The sequence below is a fragment of the Phodopus roborovskii genome, unplaced genomic scaffold (genome assembly GCF_943737965.1).
Source record: "Phodopus roborovskii unplaced genomic scaffold, PHOROB, whole genome shotgun sequence".
In the NCBI taxonomy this organism is placed as follows: domain Eukaryota; kingdom Metazoa; phylum Chordata; class Mammalia; order Rodentia; family Cricetidae; genus Phodopus; species Phodopus roborovskii.
The window spans coordinates 10,692,149-10,709,542 of record NW_026125281.1 but is presented as its reverse complement, the minus strand read 5'-3'; the positions used below and the strand labels follow the sequence as shown (position 1 = coordinate 10,709,542).

Here is a 17,394-nt window from a genome sequence, read left to right as displayed (position 1 = left end):
TCTGTTTGTTCGTTTATTGATTTTTGAGACTTACTGTGCAATTCATGCTGCCCTTGGTGCTCTCTCTGTGCCCTGGGCTGATCTGAATTGTCCTGCCTCTGCCTCCTAAGGGCTGGGAATACATGCCTATTTCCCACTGTGGGCCAGTGTCATAGCGCCACGTCCCATGCTACAGTCACCAGCAGCCTGAAGACTTGTCATCAGAGGCATCTACTTCAGCAGAGTTGAGGTTCTTTGCTGAGCCACAGAATAAAGTTGAGAACGAGGCAGAATGAAGCAGAATTAGAGTTTATAAAGAAGCGATCTGATGTTTTGTAGATTTAAACATTTCCTGAGAACCTAGGACACACTTTCGATGTGGGCCTGGTTGCTTTAGCTGTAGCAGTATGGAGGGTTTGTTTGGCTCCTGCAGCCACTGCTCTGAGTCACTAAGGAAAACCTCTGTGCTCTCAGTGAGTGAGAACATAGGTCGTTTCTGCAGCACTTTGGGTATGGTTACAATCTGATAAGGTAAAACCATGGATGCCAAAGGTCATAGAAGGGAGATTCTCAGAAGGTGTGAAGTTGGAAAAGCAGAAAAATATATGGCCATATGTGGTCATATATACTTAGACCTTAAACATAGTTCTTTGCAGTTATTCAAGGGTCTCTATAAAAAATGAGTATTATGTCTATGGAGGTAACCTTCACAAGAAGTTTGCTGAGGTTCTTAGCTCTTGCCTCTGAGAGCCTTCAGCCAGACTCCTGGCTAAAGAAGCTTTTTACTTTACATGTTCCCCTAATGTTCCCTGTCTTTCTTTCCACCTCAATTTCCTGCTGTGAGAATTTGATCCCATGATACTTGATGGTGGCCAAAGATTCACTTTCTAGAATTTATGGTTTAGTCAGGGTGTAGACATTCCCTGTATAGATATCAAAAGTGTCAGCCTGATTGTTCTAAGGGGGGTAAGAGAATGTCCAAGGAGAGCAGAGCATAATCTCATCATTTGATGGAATTCTGTAGGGAACCATGACATTACTCCTGCCACCAGTGGGGTAGATCGTTGTGTCTAATTAATAAGATTCACACCGAAAATACCAGGACCTTTTTATTGATACAGTCTAATGATGCATGTAAGTCATTACATCATAAGCAGAGAGTGACAGATTCTGAGTATGTAAATCTTGAGGATGGAGGACAAATTTTGCCTCAGTTCTTGGGTATATATTCCTTTAATTTTTTATTTTATTATTTTTTCTTATTTTACAAATCAATCCCAGTTCCCGCTCCCTCCCTCCCTCCCTCCCATGCCCCCGAACCTCCTCCCATATTACCCCCACCCACTGCACAGGGAGGGCGATGCCTTCCTGGAGGGATCATCAAAATCTGTCATTTGGAGCAGGGTCTAGGCCCTCCCCCTGCCTTTAGGTTAAGGGAGTATCCCTCCATGGGGAATAGAACAAGAGCTCCTGAGCATATTGGGAATGTGGGGGAGGCAGTGAATGGAGAGGGAGTTGGGTATATATTTTTAATACTCTAATAATAGTGCTAGTTTCCCTTGCAAATCTCTCATAATAGCGAGGGAAGGGCTTTCAAGCTTCAGTATTCTCTTAACTTTTGAGTTTAGATGTAAGATCCTCGTTGTAAAAAAATGACTGTTACACATTAAGTATATGATAAAACATGGAAAAATGCTTCCAGGAAAGGGAATCCGATGTAGAGCAAACTCAATGGAAGATTGTAAGGTTGTGGTCATTGAGTGTATATCATACCACTGTTATCTGAAAGGAAGGTGATGGAGCAAACCAGCATATAAAGTTCATTCATAACTTTGGATAGGTTTATAATAGTATTTAGGAAGTTAAGACATTTTTTTCCCTTGAAGAAAGCTTTTAAGTCGTCTGAGAATCAAGATGCTCTTCAGTCTGTAAAGGCACGAAGGTAGATCTTTTATTATAGGGAATGGCCTTACCTTGCTTATTTTATTTCTTTTTGATCCAAGTGTCTGTTCATCCTGCAGAGGTGTCAGCAAACACTAGAGTGAAGTCTTAGTGAAATCTGGTTGGCCATCTTTTTCTGGGAATTGCCCCTCCTTCATGTGATGTTTAGTACAGTGGTGGCCTGGCTGCACTTCCTGCATTAATAAGGACACAAAGAGAGCAGGACCTGATTATGAGTTCTAGTTATAGATCTTAATCTTTTCCCTCAAAGGCACGAGTGACTGGAGAAGTTAATGCATGTCATCCCTGGTGACATGAGTCATGAAGTCCCCTTAATTTTCCACTGATCTTCCTTTGACAGCAGAATCGTAGGTCACTTCCAGCCCACCACTGGAGATTTTCTATTTGTGTCTTTGATTACTGGCCCATTTCTCTTGTGTGATAGCATGCTCCCCTGCAGTGTATTTCTCATATGTGGGACACAATTTTCTTGTGTCCTGTTACACAGTCAAACCTTTGTCTCACACTGTAATAATAATAATACCAAAAAAAGAGAGTAGAGCAGGGCTGTTCAATAGCAGTCAAGGAAACCCACCAACACCTCTCCACAGGGTGTCCCTTTGTGGTCACTAGGAAAGACTTCAGGAGGAGGAGTACAAGAGCCATCCATAGATCTCTGTGTACTTGCAGCTGACTAAGGAGTAGCATTTGGGGGAACTTTACCCACGTGATGCCAGGATTCCTAATTGTGGTTTATTAAGACATTTAGCATAGTTTTAAGCATGGACAGCAACAGATGGAGAGTTTGTTCAACGTGGGTGAGGCCTTTTTAATAGAGCCGTGTGTGAGTATCTTCAGAAGAGTCACACAGACGATTTTGGTGGTTTCTGAAATTACTGCTTCAAATGTGTCCAGGTGAATGAAATGCCTTGGATGAGTTCTATGGTGACCTAGTTTCAGCTGTTACTATGATAAATGTCCTGAAAAAGGCATCTTGAAGAAAGAAAGAGTTTATTCTGATTACAAGTCCATCACTGGGGAAGTTGAATCCTGAATGTGAAGCTTACAGTTCCGGGTTCCAGACCCTCATTGAGAGGAGTCAGAGCAGGCAGGAGCAGCCATCCATATCCAACATTGAGAGCAGAGAGAAATGAATGGGAGAATTCCTACTGCACAGAGTACTTTCTTTACTGTCATACAACTCAGGATACAAACCCAGGAAATGGCGCTGCTCATCTCTAGGGTGCATCTCCTGCTTTAGGTAATCCAAACCAAACAGTTCTTACAGGCATCTCCACAGGCCACCCAAAGTTGGGAAGTTTTCATTGAAACCAATTTCCCAGGAGATTCTAGATTTTGTGAAGCTCGCCATTGCAACTCTCCATCACACATGGGTAGAAAGACTATGCAAGGGATTTAACATACAGTTTGTTTATGTTTTATCATAAATGGTGTTTATTCTCTTGCATATGTGAGATTCTTAGATAACTGCAGGTTTATAGTTGGAAAAGAAGAGAGCCCATAGTTGGTCATCTGCATTTAGTCCTTCATCATTGCTATGTTGATGTTTTAAATTGAAATATATCTATAGAAAAGAAAATCGACTTTGTCAGCAACACTCACGGCAAGTTTTGTTAATTTTGCCTGAGTATTTTACTCTTAGCTTCAAGAGACTTCAGCTAGACCCCAGGGTAAGGGTCTCCTTTTCTTTTCTCTGTACCCTTAATTTCCTGTCTTTCTGTCCTGTCTTACTACCACTATTCTGGGCTCCTTGTTTACTCTGATGTATCTAAATGCTCAGTTCTACTGCATATATACATGCTGTGACCATACAAATATGTGTATATAAGGTATAATATAATTAAGGAGTAGTATATATTATTATTATATACATACATACATACATATCATGAAGCTTGATCTTCGCTTTATAAAGAATGCCAGAAAGGGGAAAACCAGTTTCTCCCTACCCTTTCTAATAACTGCTAATTGAAAAAGATCGTGGTAGCAAAGGCAGATCATTAAGGCCAAGATAAATGAGAAGAGAAGCCTTGTATAGCTCAGGCAGACATGGAAGATGCCAAATAAAACAAGATGGCTTTGTTACTTAAGTTTCAAAGTAAAAGCATCATCTCCTGGGGTGCCGTGGACTCTCCCCATGATCTGTCTCACTGCGCCAAAGAGACAAGCAGTGGCAAAGGGACACGTGTCACTGTAGCCGTGTAAGGACGTGCATGGGAAGAGAAGGAAGCGTGTGTCAGTGTAGCCGTGTAAGGACGTGCATGGGAAGAGAAGGAAGCGTGTGTCAGTGTAGCCGTGTAAGGACGTGCATGGGAAGAGAAGGAAGCGTGTGTCAGTGTAGTCATGTAAAATGTTCATGGGAAGAGAAGGAAGCGTGTGTCAGTGTAGCCATGTAAGGACAGGCATGGGAAGAGAAGGAAGCATGTGTCAGTGTAGCCATGTAAGGACAGGCATGGGAAGAGAAGGAAGCATGTGTCAGTGTAGTCATGTAAAGATATGCATGGGAAGAGAAGGAAGCATATGTCAGTGTAGTCATGTAAAGACATGCATGGGAAGAGAAGGAAGCGTGTGTCAGTGTAGCCGTGTAAGGACGTGCATGGGAAGAGAAGGAAGCGTGTGTCAGTGTAGTCATGTAAGGACAGGCATGGGAAGAGATGGAAGCGTGTGTCAGTGTAGCCATGTAAGGACGTGCATGGGAAGAGAAGGAAGCATGTGTCAGTGTAGCCGAGTAAAGACATGCATGGGAAGAGAAGGAAGCGTGTGTCAGTGTAGCCATGTAAGGACGTGCATGGGAAGAGATGGAAGCGTGTGTCAGTGTAGCCGTGTAAGGACGTGCATGGGAAGAGAAGGAAGCGTGTGTCAATGTAGTCATGTAAGGACGTGCATGTGAGGCAGGGCAGTGACCTGGAATCTGTCTTAATGACCGGATAGGAAGTTTGAGATTTTGTAGATAAGAAACAAATGAGAAGGTTAAAGTACACAGAGATGACAGCAAGAAAGGACTTCTGGAGAAAGCATTGTCATTACCATTAAGATGAGTGTTCTTCCTTCCATGTGGGGATAACTCAGTATGGACGTAATTATTCGGGAAATGTGATGGTTTGCATATGATATGTCCCCCATAGTCTCAATTGTTTGAACACATGGTTCTTACTGGCACTGTTATATGACCTTCAGAACAGTGGTTTTCAACCTGTGGTCACAACCCCTCTGGCAAACCTCTGTCTCCAAAAATATTTACATTATAATTTATAGCAATACAATTATAGTTATGATGTACCAATAAAATGAATTTTATGGTTGGGGGGGTCACCAGAACATGAGAAACTATGTTAAAAGGCCGCAGCATTAGGAAAGATGAAAACTGCTGCTTTGGGAATTGGAATTTCCTGGAGGAGTTGGGTTAGTAGGAGTGGGCCTTCGTTAGGGCTTTGTACCCCAAACACCTCCTGTTTTCCCTCTTCCTGTGTGTGGTTGAAATATGATCACTCTGCTGCCACACCCCACCACAGTCCTCCCGACTTGTGTCCCTTTTGGAACCTTAAGCTAAAATAACTTTTCCCTTTAAGTTGCTTTTTGTCAGGGCCTTACTGGACTAACACTGGGGGGGGGGTGGTTTCCTCTTGGAGGCTCCTGTCCCCCAAGGCTTGCAGATTCCTCGAGGGCAGTTATCATAAAGATGGTTGTTGATCAGGCTTATCATTTCCAGAATCTAAAGTAACTACAGAAGAGTGTGACATTGGAGGAAATTACTCTATGAGACAAAGTAGAGCCAGCGTGACACAAAATACAGTAAGTCAGGCCGGTGGCCAGAGCCTTCTCAGCTCTGACCCTCCGCTGCTTAACTAGTCTCCCCTTGGCCACAGTGTCACTTTCTGTGTCTTTATGTACCAGCTGGCAACCGTAGTCTGAAAACATTAAATGGAGAATTGTAGAAATAAATGACACACGGTTTCATTTGCACACCATTCTGAGTAGTATGATGTTTGCCTGACCCGCTTGCTGAATGACCAGCCCTTGGTCATCGTACCCATGTGTGGATGAGTCACCTACCCATTAGACTTCAGGTGACCTTAGTTATCAGGGCATTGATTATACAGAGTCTCGGTGTTCAGTTTCAACTAACGCTGCAAAAATGCAAAAATAATGATGCTGGCAGTGGGGTGTGCTAAAGAGAGGAAACGGTTAACACTGTCAGCTAAGTAATACACAGAGTAAGACTCGCTCCTCTGCCCATAACATTGTGAGGTTGAAGTATTCTTGTGCGGAGGAAGTTAAAGCCGGAGTGTGTAAGAGCTTAGTGAAATGGAAAATGCATTACAAAAGAAGTATGTGTGTGTGTGAGTGTGTGTTTACGTGTGTATGTGTGTGTGAATGTGTGTGTATGTGTGTGTATGTATGTATGTGTGTGTATATCTGTGTTTAAGTGTGTATATATGTGTGTATGTGTGTGTGAGTATGTGTTTATGGGTGTGTGAGTGTGTGTTTATGTCTGTGTATGAGTGTGTGTGTGTGAGTGTGTATGTATATGGGTGTATGTGTGTGTATGTGTGTATGTGTGTGAGTGTGTTTACATGTGAGTGTGTGTTTATGTGTGTATGTGTATGTGTGTATGTGCATGTGAGTGTGTGTATATATGTGTGTGAGAATGTGTGTGTATGCATGTGTGTATGTGTGTGTACATATGTGTGTGTGTATCTGTGTGTGTGTCTGTGTGTGTGAGTGTGTATATGTGTCTGTGTATACAGTGGAAAAATCCACCCAGGCTTCAGTAGAACCCTGGTTTCAGCATCTAGTGCAGCTCTGACTTGGAATGCATCCCATGGAGAAAGAGAGATGACTCTGTGCATGTCCATGGAAACAAACCGGGAGAGAGGTCTGGTTATAAGGTGACGAGGAAATGAGGAAGGAGCTGTTGTGTGGATTTATTTCAGGGACTTGTGCAGGGACCAGATGCTCTTTTGATGCTGCCCCTTCCTTTGTGGTCCTGATGCAGAGCGGGGGGGGGGGGGGGATGTGCATGCAAATGCAGGCTCTCACCCCCACCCCCACGCTCCCACCGCCTCCCTCTAACCATCCCCCCACTGCAGGTTCACACACACAATGCAGGCTTCTGTTTTGGATACAAATTCCTCTTAGAAAAAGACTAACTTTTACTTTGTTTTTCAGAATACTTCTTGTGTCTGCAGTTTCTCAAAATAATCAGCTGAAAATAGTCCTCGTATTTTGGGGTAGCTTAGTCTAGTTTCCTACAATGCATTCAAAATGTTTCAAAAATAGAGGGTAGTTAAAGCCAGAAGTTTCCTTTGCCTACTTAACAAAAAATCAGATCTCACCAACTGTTTGACATACATTTTTGAGCGTGCAGGGCAAGTTTTCATTCATTTTTGGAGTCCTTTGTTGCATACATATTCATACTTGACACGCTGGCATATCTATTGGAAATTAGTAGAATTAGAGGCAACGGCACAGAGACTAAGTTATGACTGTGTGTAAATGGCTAATGTGTTTCTGCAGCCTTGGAGAGCATGGAAGGATATTCCTATAGAGACAACGTGTCCGTGGAAGAGTTTCAAGCCCAGATAAACACGGCCTCCCTGGAAAAGGTCAGACAGTATAATCAGAAGCTCAGGTATGTATCCTCCACCTCGGCTGACTTGGTTTTGCTTTTCATATTAGGCTGTATGTTTTGGTCACATGAGTAGGATTTGTAACATTTTCATTAGCTTAGATTATTGATATTTCCTCTGGCATTAATAATGTTTAACATCTCAAATACCCTAATGGCCATGTCCCACGAAAATGAATAAGGAAAAGAGTTTTGGGATGTTTTGTGCTGAGGTTTTAATTTCTGGAGAAAATAAAGGGATATGATTAAAGGATAGCAGATTATTTCCAGGGGAAATGTCTGTGTTTCATGCTACAGTGGCGTCTTCAGAAAGGGTCATTGGATTGCTGGGAAAGTCCATTCCTTCATGTGCCACTAAACAGCTGACTCATCATCACATGGGGAGAGAAGAGCTCCATATGGACACAATGACAGCTATGTTTATGTGCCTGGTAGTGGAAAATGTATCTGCATCCAAATATGTATGTAGCACTTTAATTTTAATATTACATGTCTTCCTGCACTGTTACTGTGCAGTTATTATAGATACTGGCAGAGTTGGAAGCCTTGAAGGTGGACTCTTCTCTCCTGGTTGGCTTCAACCCTAAGCCATTTCCCTGGTAACACTACAAAAGGAAACATCGGCTTCCTTCCTCTCCTTAGGGTTTAAGATAATAAATGGAAGAGTCGCTATATCAGGGTTTGTTGAGACTCCTTAAGGGAAAGTTCTTTCCCCATGACGCCAAAGAATGGAACCTGAGCTGGTGGCACTCAGGCCCTAAGAATAGAGGGCTGTGCCCTGCTGTCTGCTGTGGCGGGGCCTGCCAGTCACAGAGATGGGAGGAATAATTGTCTCCTTATTGAGATGATGTACTTGTATTGCCCACAGGCCTTTGTGGCCCATACCACACTGCTAAGCCTGCCCGTTTTGTTTGTTTGGTTTTCTCCTTTTGGATTCTAGTCAAAAGGCTAAGCTTGCTCAAGGCTTCCCTACTTGTATTTGTAGGTGTCCCTGTCCCTTCCCGCCCCTTCCACCATGCAGCTAAGCATGCTTGCTAAGCATGCAAGCCTTCTTGGGCCCCAACTCAAAAGAGGGTGACTTCTTCTTCCCCTCACCACGCATGCTCTGAGAGTCTGAGATGTACACCTTGCCTGTCCTATGGTTTTTCCTTCCAGACTCTAATAAAATGATCCCTGAGATTTCTTCTATGGTCATTTACAATTCTCTTATTAGCAAGACTAAGACCTCAAAAGGGGAACCATGAATTTCCTTGATAACAGGCAAGAAAAATGATCCTGTTATGATCAGTCCTCTTAGTAATTTTACACACACACACACACACACACACACACACACACACACACACACGGATACTCTGAAGATTAAATTAATTCCTAAAATGACCAGCAGTAGGGGGTGTTGGTGCTGGTGATTTTTTCCTCTAGTAAGGCTTACCTTTCCGGTTTCACATACCTGTCCCTTCTCCTGTGCTGTCTGCTTCCCCCATCACTTACCATTTTTAGGAAGCTTTAAGTCCCTGACTTATTTCCTCTTCCTTAGCAAATGCAGTCTGAGATCCTGATGATTCAGATTTGGATTGGCTTAGCTTGTTTCAAGTTTGTTTCTTTTTCTACTATTTCTCAGAAATAAAAAATTTACTAACTCTTTTTTTTTTTTTTTAATTTTTTTTCAGAGACAGGGTTTCTTCATATTGCTTTAGAGCCTGTCCTGGAACTAACTCTGTAGACCAGGCTGGCTTCGAACTCACAAAGATCCTCCTACCTCTGCCTCCCGAGTGCTAGGATTAAAGGCATGCGCCACCATAGCCCAGCTATAACTCCTTTCATAGGAAAGAAAAATGTTAACCTTAAATCCATATTCAATTTGTTCCTAATCCCTAAACTAAGAAGCATTGACTTAGGAAGCTTGAGAAAAATCTTTCTGTTGATGATTGTTAGAGGAGAATTTTGCCTTCCCAGCTGGTGAAATATATCTCTAGATTGTCTTTGAGCTAGACATAAAATTGAAGCATTTCTATAGAACACACAGACTTGAGCATGCACCCATAGGCTCATTTTTAGAAAATGGACCACTGCAGAGGCATCCTGTTTAATCTTGCCTCAAAGTACCAGTCTTGTATTCATCCACTCAGAATTATGCATGCAGACGATGCCACCCTCCTGGATGGAGGTCTTTGACAATCTCTTGTTGCCTCCAAGAAAATATCAAGATCCTTAGCTTGGCAATGAAGCTCTTTTATGACCTAACCCTATTCTTCCTTTCTCTACAGATGCATCAGTCATGTTCTCCTTCCTAATTATGCCTCATACTTGCCCTCTCTCGACTCCTCTCTCCATTAGCATCTGCCTTCTCTGTTCCCCAGCTCCTGAGAAAGCTGTGCTTATGAATCATCTTCTCATATTGCTACAGTCCTCTTTGTATGCATTTATTATAGACTTGGAATGCATCCTGAGCATGAGACTTTGCAAAAGATGTCTAGGCGTTTAATATACAGCCAGAATTGAAGACCAGTTCCTAAATCAGAAGTTCTTAAAAGGACAGTCCCCAGACCAGCAATGTTAGTATCGTCTGCAAACTTCTTACAAACTCTTGAGTGTGTCACTGCCTGGGTTGCAGCAAGCTTTCCCCATGATTAACCCTTCTGAATCCACATTCAGAACCACCGTCCAGATCTAAATGACTGAGAAATCCTCTCCAAACTTTTTATCTTCTTTTTGATGCCAATTATAGATGTCAGTTTTTCTTTAGAGGACAAGTTATCATTATAGATCTCTCTCTTTCTTTATCATAGTATAAGTTCTTTGAGTGGAGGGGTTAGCTGACTTTAGTGTCCCCTCTTGTATTCATCACAATGTTTTTGCATAGAAAGCTCTCTAGAGATGTGTGTTGGATTGCATTGCTGGTATTGATAACTTTTTATCGCTGTGACAAAATGTTGCACACAAATAACCTGGGAGAAAAGTTTATTTTGAGTCATGGTTACAGGGACATCGTGGAGTGAGGGTGAAGTGGTAGCTCCTTGCATGGGGGTCAGGGCACAGAGAGTATAGGCTGGCATCAGAAGCAAGTATATCATTCAAAGGCCCAACCTTAGTGACCTACTTTTGTCAGCCAGTCGAACAATCCCCCCAACCGGGACCAAATTATCCAAACATCATGCACTGCGGGGGAGATGCCACATGCTACATTCAAACTGTAACAATGATATTTATGTTCAACTAGCAGAAAGTAATGGGGGAATAAGACACAACATTCTCAGCCCTATGAGTCTATTTTAAACACAAGTGTGTGTGTGTGTGTGTGTGTGTGTGTGTGCGCGCACGCGTGTGTGCGTGCACACGTGGCACACTTCTGCTCTCATAAGAAAACATTTTAATGTACCATTATTCAAGAAGTAGGTACTCCTTGATTAAAATAACATTAGGTGCCTTTTTTTATTAGGTAATGACCTGCTGTCTGTCTGTCCTACTTGTTGCACATTAGATTTCCTGTGGTCGGGAAGGCAGTTATCTTCCCACGTCTGGAAGTGTCTTCTCCTGTTTTTTTCTTGAATATGTAGTCAGTTTCTCTTCCCTTGTGGCTTTGTATGGCTATTTCTTAGTTACTTCAGGAATCTGCTTTTGTTTTGTTGAAGACAGGCGGTAATATTGTCCATTTTAAGTACATTGGCTGATGTCTTTAATAAGGAAGTCTTTTGGTTTTGTTTGTTTGGTTGGATTTTTGTTTTGTTTATTCATTCCTTATAACCCTGGTGACCCTTTCACTTGGTCAGTGGGACTCATTTAAGTGTGGACGTTATTTTATTGACTCATTGGATTTCAGAAAACATCGTTTTTGGCCTTTGCCTGTGTGATTAGAAAACACCTCTTAAATGACAAGCTTCGGAAAGTAAACTCAATCTAGCATAGCAAAACCATGTATTGGCGGTGTGATGCTGACATTCAGGTCTGTGGTGCCTTAAGTCTGAGGAATGTTTGTTATCCCAGTCTGTTTGGTACCCTTCCCTCCATCCGGGTCTGTTTAATTCTCTCATATGGGAAAATAATGAGCATTAGGGATCAGTGTTGCACATAGAAAGGAAACAGTACCCCCTGCATCACCAAGTCTACTAAAGGACCCAGGAGGGGCTTGCAGCTAGAGCCCATCTGTCGGCTCCTTTGAGGCCCCTCAGTATGATGGACCAGTGGACCTATCAAATGAGAGTGTTAGGATACTGTGTGATTAGAAACAGCGGGCTCTCCTGCAGTGGAGCAGTCAAGAGTAGATGGGTGTAATTGTCCACCTAGTAGAAAATAAGACCCCAAACCTACCAAATCCTCAGGATATATTGAGTTAGTCCCATGAAAGGCAAGTTATATGGGTCATTTAAAAGCCTAATGTTCTAGTTATTATTATTGTTATTATTATTTCTGTTTTAAGAAGAAGGTAAGGTTATCCAGTGAGTGGTGAAACCAAGTTTTGAATCAAAGAACATTTCTCTCTGTTGACACTGGTTTTTTTTTTTTTTTTTTTCTTTTTTTCTGTCTTGTATAAGTGCCATCTCAGTAAGCAAAGTGACTTTTTTAATACTGAAAACAAATTTTTCTACTACTGTTTCCATATCTGATGCTCCATTGGCCTCCAAGGTTGTGATTTTGTATGATCAGTTATCCATTCACCCAACGTATTTGAGGTTGTCACGAGAGGAGGTGTTTGCACACTGCGTCACAAGGAGACAGCCTTGCAGGGACACAGGGAAGACCTTCCAAAAAGTAAATCAATTCCTGCAAGTATTTGGTGGTGCTTTAATTTTCAAGTCCTGAGGAGAAGTCTTCTTAGACTTTATCCTGTAGCCATGGCAACTAGAATAGAGCAAGACAGTGGTACCAACTAGTATCAATGATAATGAACTATTGACCATCCCTGGGGAAAGACGGAAGACCCCTGCCTGGATATTTCAGCTTCTTATTGCCACTCCACACCCCCACACCAGCAGCAAGTGATCCTAGGAGATGCTAGGGATGTTGTCTATAGCAGGTACCCCATGTTCTATTCTGAGTACAGCGGAGAAGCCATTGGGAAGGCTGCACTGAATTAGCGCTGTCTGTTAATGGTTCTTGACTCCATTGCAAATGGTAGTAGAGACAAGTAAAGTTTCCACAGGGTGCTGTGAAGAATCTCACACCAGCCAGCTCAGCTTGCCACTCTCCAGCCCGAGGGAGACTCAGGTGGGAAAGAGCCTGGGAGACTTGCCCTGGCACCGTGGCCCTTTTCTGAAGATGCCTGCATCTGAAGATGCATAAATAGCTCCCAGATGTTTCTAGAATGTAAATTCCTTCCGGGACCAAGCCAGAAGTTATTCTTGATTTATTTCTGCTCATAAAATAAGAACAAGTGAAGTGTGAAATTCTGACAATTCAGGAGTTAGGGAGTATTGCTAACCCTGGCGTCAACGCCTGTCCCTACTCTCTTTCCTCCTTCACACTCTTTTCCTTCTATTCCCGCTGGCCATGATCCATCCTCTCCATCAGCCTCATTTTGCCATGCCCTACTTAAAGGCAATTTATCATCACTAAACCCTTTCATTTTCATTCCTCCTCTATTGCAAAAAGCACCACAACGTGGCGAGTAAGGATATAAATTGTGAATGTGAACAATGTTCCCTATTGAACAATGTTCAAGGAGTCCTTGAAGTTTTTAGCTACTTAGGTAATTGTTTTTTAATGCTTTTAATGTAAAATGAATAGTAAAATCAAACAAAACAAAAAGGAACAAGTTCTGCATTAGCTGATGTCGTTTATTATTTATATGAAGTGACGGCTTCATACTGAATTTTTTAGGATTAATGATATGGGGTAACTAAATGTAAATCCATCATCTTTACAGAATAGGAGAAAATTATTCAAATCAGTGGTTCTCTTAAGGATGTACCTTTGTGGGGAAAGACTGGCATGTGTCCTTTAAAATGTTTTATTTTCTTCTGTTTTTTTAAATTATATCATACATGTCAACCAAAGTTCTCCCTCCGCCTTCCTCCTGCTCCCCTTACCTCCCCCTCTGCCCTCTCCCCCACTTCTGATGGGCTGGAAAGATAGATAGCTCAGAGCTTAGAAGCATGTACCGCCCCTTCCAAGGGTCTTGTTTGTTTTCCCGTACCCAATACACATTCTATGACTCTAGTTCCAGGGACTCCGACCTCCTTTTGTGGCTCTATGGGTATCTGAACTCGCATGATGCACACACACACACACACACACACACACACACACACACACACACACACAAACAAATAGGCACACACATTACACATAGAGAACACCTTAACGGCCTTTTAAAAATCCAAACATACTTTTGATGATGAGCAGAAGAAATGCAGTGAATTAATGTGACAAAGAAATATGATGCATACCCATCTCAGAGCCATACGTTTGGGACAGTATTTTCAACCGAGAAATGATAGACAGAAGTATATTATGATCTGATTATTCCCGTGACAGCGTTTCCACAGAGCATGCCACCACTCCACAGCCACGCAAAAGAAATATGTCAGGGAATGTGCAGTCCTGACATGAGACAGTTTTGAGGCATGATGTAGATGAACTGTCATTTCACTATCAAACAACAGGAGAAGGTTGAGGGGTCGTTCACGTTCACCTCCGGTATGCATCCGCAGGCCTGGGGTTCGAAGCTCAAGTCCTTGCATCTGCAGGCCCAGGGTTCGGAGCTCAAGTCCTTCTGTTTCTTTCTTTGGTGGCCTTGCATCATGAGACACTGCTGTCCATACCATTTACTGCATGGTAAACAGTACAGTTGAGTTTGAAGTGGAAAATATTATTTCCTGTTGGGGTGTGTGTGTGTGTGTGTGTGTGTGTGTGTGTGTGTGTGTGTGTGTGTGTGAGTGATATTAAACCAATGAAAGTTCCAGCTACAATGAGCAATCAGGTGAGTGAACAATAGAGGACATTCATAGCATGGAAGTTGTTTCTGTCTTTAAATTATTTTTCTGTACAGAGTAGCAGACTTCACAGTTAAGTGATACATTTTAAAATTATATTCATCTCCTCTGTAGTATTTCTCCCATTCAGTGAAGGTGGGTTTCTGGTGGTTTATTTGTTTGTTTGTTTAAAGTGTCCGTATTTTGGCATCTCTACAAGTTGCTGTTAACCAAATGCATACATTCTGTTCTTTTCTGTTTTCAGGCTGAGAATGCAGAATTTTTAGGGTCTGTGAGGAATTTTAGTCAGGCTTAGGATGCTGATGTATGTTCTAGGTTTCTTTCTGACATAAGAGATATACTCGAACGAAGCCCTCTGAATGTGGGTGTCAGGAGGCCTGGGCAGTGTAAGGAACCTCTAACAGTGGAACAGTGGACTTTGGGAGCCCATTCCCTATGGAGGGATACTCTCTCAGCCCAGATACATGGAGGAGGGCCTATCCTACCCACCCCCCAGCCAAATGATGTGACAGACTTTGATAATCACCATGGAAGGCCTCACTATCCTTGGGGAGTGGCTGAGGGGTGGATTGGGGAGTGGGTGGGGGCATGGGAGGATGGTAGAGAGACTGAATGGGGGATTGATAAGTAAAATACGATTGTTTCTAGAAAAGAGGGAGAGAAAGATGAAGGAACCACACTTTACAGACTAAAGGTGTTTCTTAAGTGACACATTTTCCAACAGAGGAAAAGTCTACACATTCTGGGGACTTAACTTTTTATTCAGTGGACACCCCTTGCCTGCCATGCACCAAGGACAGAACTGCATGCTGGTGACATTGCAGAAGCTCCCAGCTGTCTGCCTGCCAGGGACATTTTGCCTTTGGGTTAAGATAATTGCTAAACAAAATTCTCCCTAACAATCAATGGAAATATGTGAGACAAACAATACCTAGGCACACATTGAAGGAGAAGAGAAACCATTGCGCGCGCGCACGCGCGCGCACGCGTGCGTGCGTGCCTGTGTGCGTGTGTGTGTGTGTGTGTGTGTGTGTGTGTAGGGGGGTGATGATTTCAGGAATTAACTCTTGCAGAGGAAGATCCTTTAAGCTGAGATCTGAAAGCAGAATTGGGTGGCAGTGTTTAGCCTTTAGAGTCTGGAAAGTAAACTTGGCAGGTGAGGTCCCAAAGGTAAAGGGAAAATTTGTAAGGCCTCACTGAGGCTCCAGCTCATGAGGGAAGAATGTGAACCTAATCTGTAAACAGAAACTACATTCTCCCTTGACCCATCTCACCCTTCAGCGCCTCCCCAGTCCACCCTTAACCCAGGACACCCTTCAGCTGTATTGCCTTTTGTGGGAAGAGTAACTACTATGTAATTATTTAGGACCCATTTCGGATTCATCTTCCTGCAGGGTGCCTTCTGTTTCATCTAAAGCTGTAATTAATCAGCTCCTTTCAAATGGAACAACTTCTGGAGTGGCATTAGTTTTGTTGGGGTTAGAGAGCTGTTTATCCAAGTTCTTCAATAGGGTGAGGAAAAACAACAGGGCTTAGTATATACACCCCAAATAGTTGCATTGAATTAGAAATCATATCAGTTGCAATGCATGGCCGTACTCTTAACACATTGTTATTACATTGAATTTATTCCACTATCCAGTCTACTTTGTTTTATATCCATTTTTTTTTCCAGACCATTTGAAGGGGACAGATGCTGTCTCTGTTGGAGACCTGTCCAGAAAATTTATCAGTATTGTCAAGGTTCATAAATTTCACATGAGATGAGAACAGATAAAGTTGAAGTTGTAATGATATTTTGAGATCAGCATGTCTCTTCTTTATTTGGAAAGTACTGCAATTCTATGAAAGCTGGCATCACTGTTTTACTGAAAAGGCAATATAGTTTTGTGTATATTAATGTGTTAATCTCTGCACTTTTTGGAGCCAGACCTGTTCATTTGTCCTTGAGAACTTATACCTGTAACTAATACTTATTTTTACTTTAAAGGAATTCTTAATGTATGTTTTGGTAAGGGGAGCATGGGGCATTCACTAGCCTATGAGTTTTCATATTTTTGTGACAAATCCCTACATATGGTAATATTTATCAGGAAGAACAGTTACATAGTCTGACAAGTAGCAGCAGACAAAATCATCTCTATTTTCAGAGCATCTTCTGGAGAGAATTATCTCTACCTAGTTGCAAACAAAACAAAACAAAACAAAAAACCAAAAAACTATTGTTTACATCTGGAAACTAAGGAAAAGCTACTGTTTTCCTAAGAAAAGACACTTTGTTTTTGTCAAGGTAGAAGGAAGATCAAGATACTTTGTGCTCAGAACTTCTTTTGGAATAAATGCAAGCTGAATATGTCAAAGAGAAAATAAGCAACCCCCACCTTGAAAGAATTAGTTAAGTGTGAAGGAAAAATGTCCGCTGCTTACGGAAGCAAAATTGATTTTTCACTTTGCTGACTTTCGTATCTGATCACAAGGGCAGTCTTAAAATGGCATAGTCAAGGCGTTTTCGTCAAGCTTTTTGATGAGTGTTTTTCCTCTTGCTTTTGTTGGTCTCTCTTTGCTGGCATTTCAGATTTTGTTTTGTGGCAGTACCATGGGAGGTGAATGGATGACTATAAATTACTTTAGCTTGATCCCAGACACTTTGATCCAAGAGGCATGATTCTACCTTAGAAGAAAAAGCTATGGCTATATTGAAATCCTTGCTTGGGATGGAAAGCACAGCATGTGTTTTGTCAAATAGGAAGCCTAGTAAGATACTTCACCTGCAGCAGAAGGCAGATTCTGTGTTTGGTAGATGCAAGTTGGTGAAATTCTGTCAATTATGTTGATTTTGCTTGGCTTTTAGTACATTCGGCCCAAATAATTCCAATTCATTGTTAGCCA

At 42.1% G+C, this 17,394-nt stretch overlaps 1 protein-coding gene across 1 annotated transcript in view; it reads left to right on the top strand.

Annotated features, from left to right (window-relative positions):
* Prex2 (phosphatidylinositol-3,4,5-trisphosphate dependent Rac exchange factor 2) overlaps positions 1-17,394 on the top strand; it is a 232,248-nt gene that overhangs the window by 174,223 nt on the left and 40,631 nt on the right. The window contains exon 35 of the mRNA XM_051197040.1: positions 7,459-7,573. Within this exon, the coding sequence (XP_051052997.1) occupies positions 7,459-7,573 (115 nt within the window). The remainder of the gene's footprint in view (positions 1-7,458; positions 7,574-17,394) is intronic.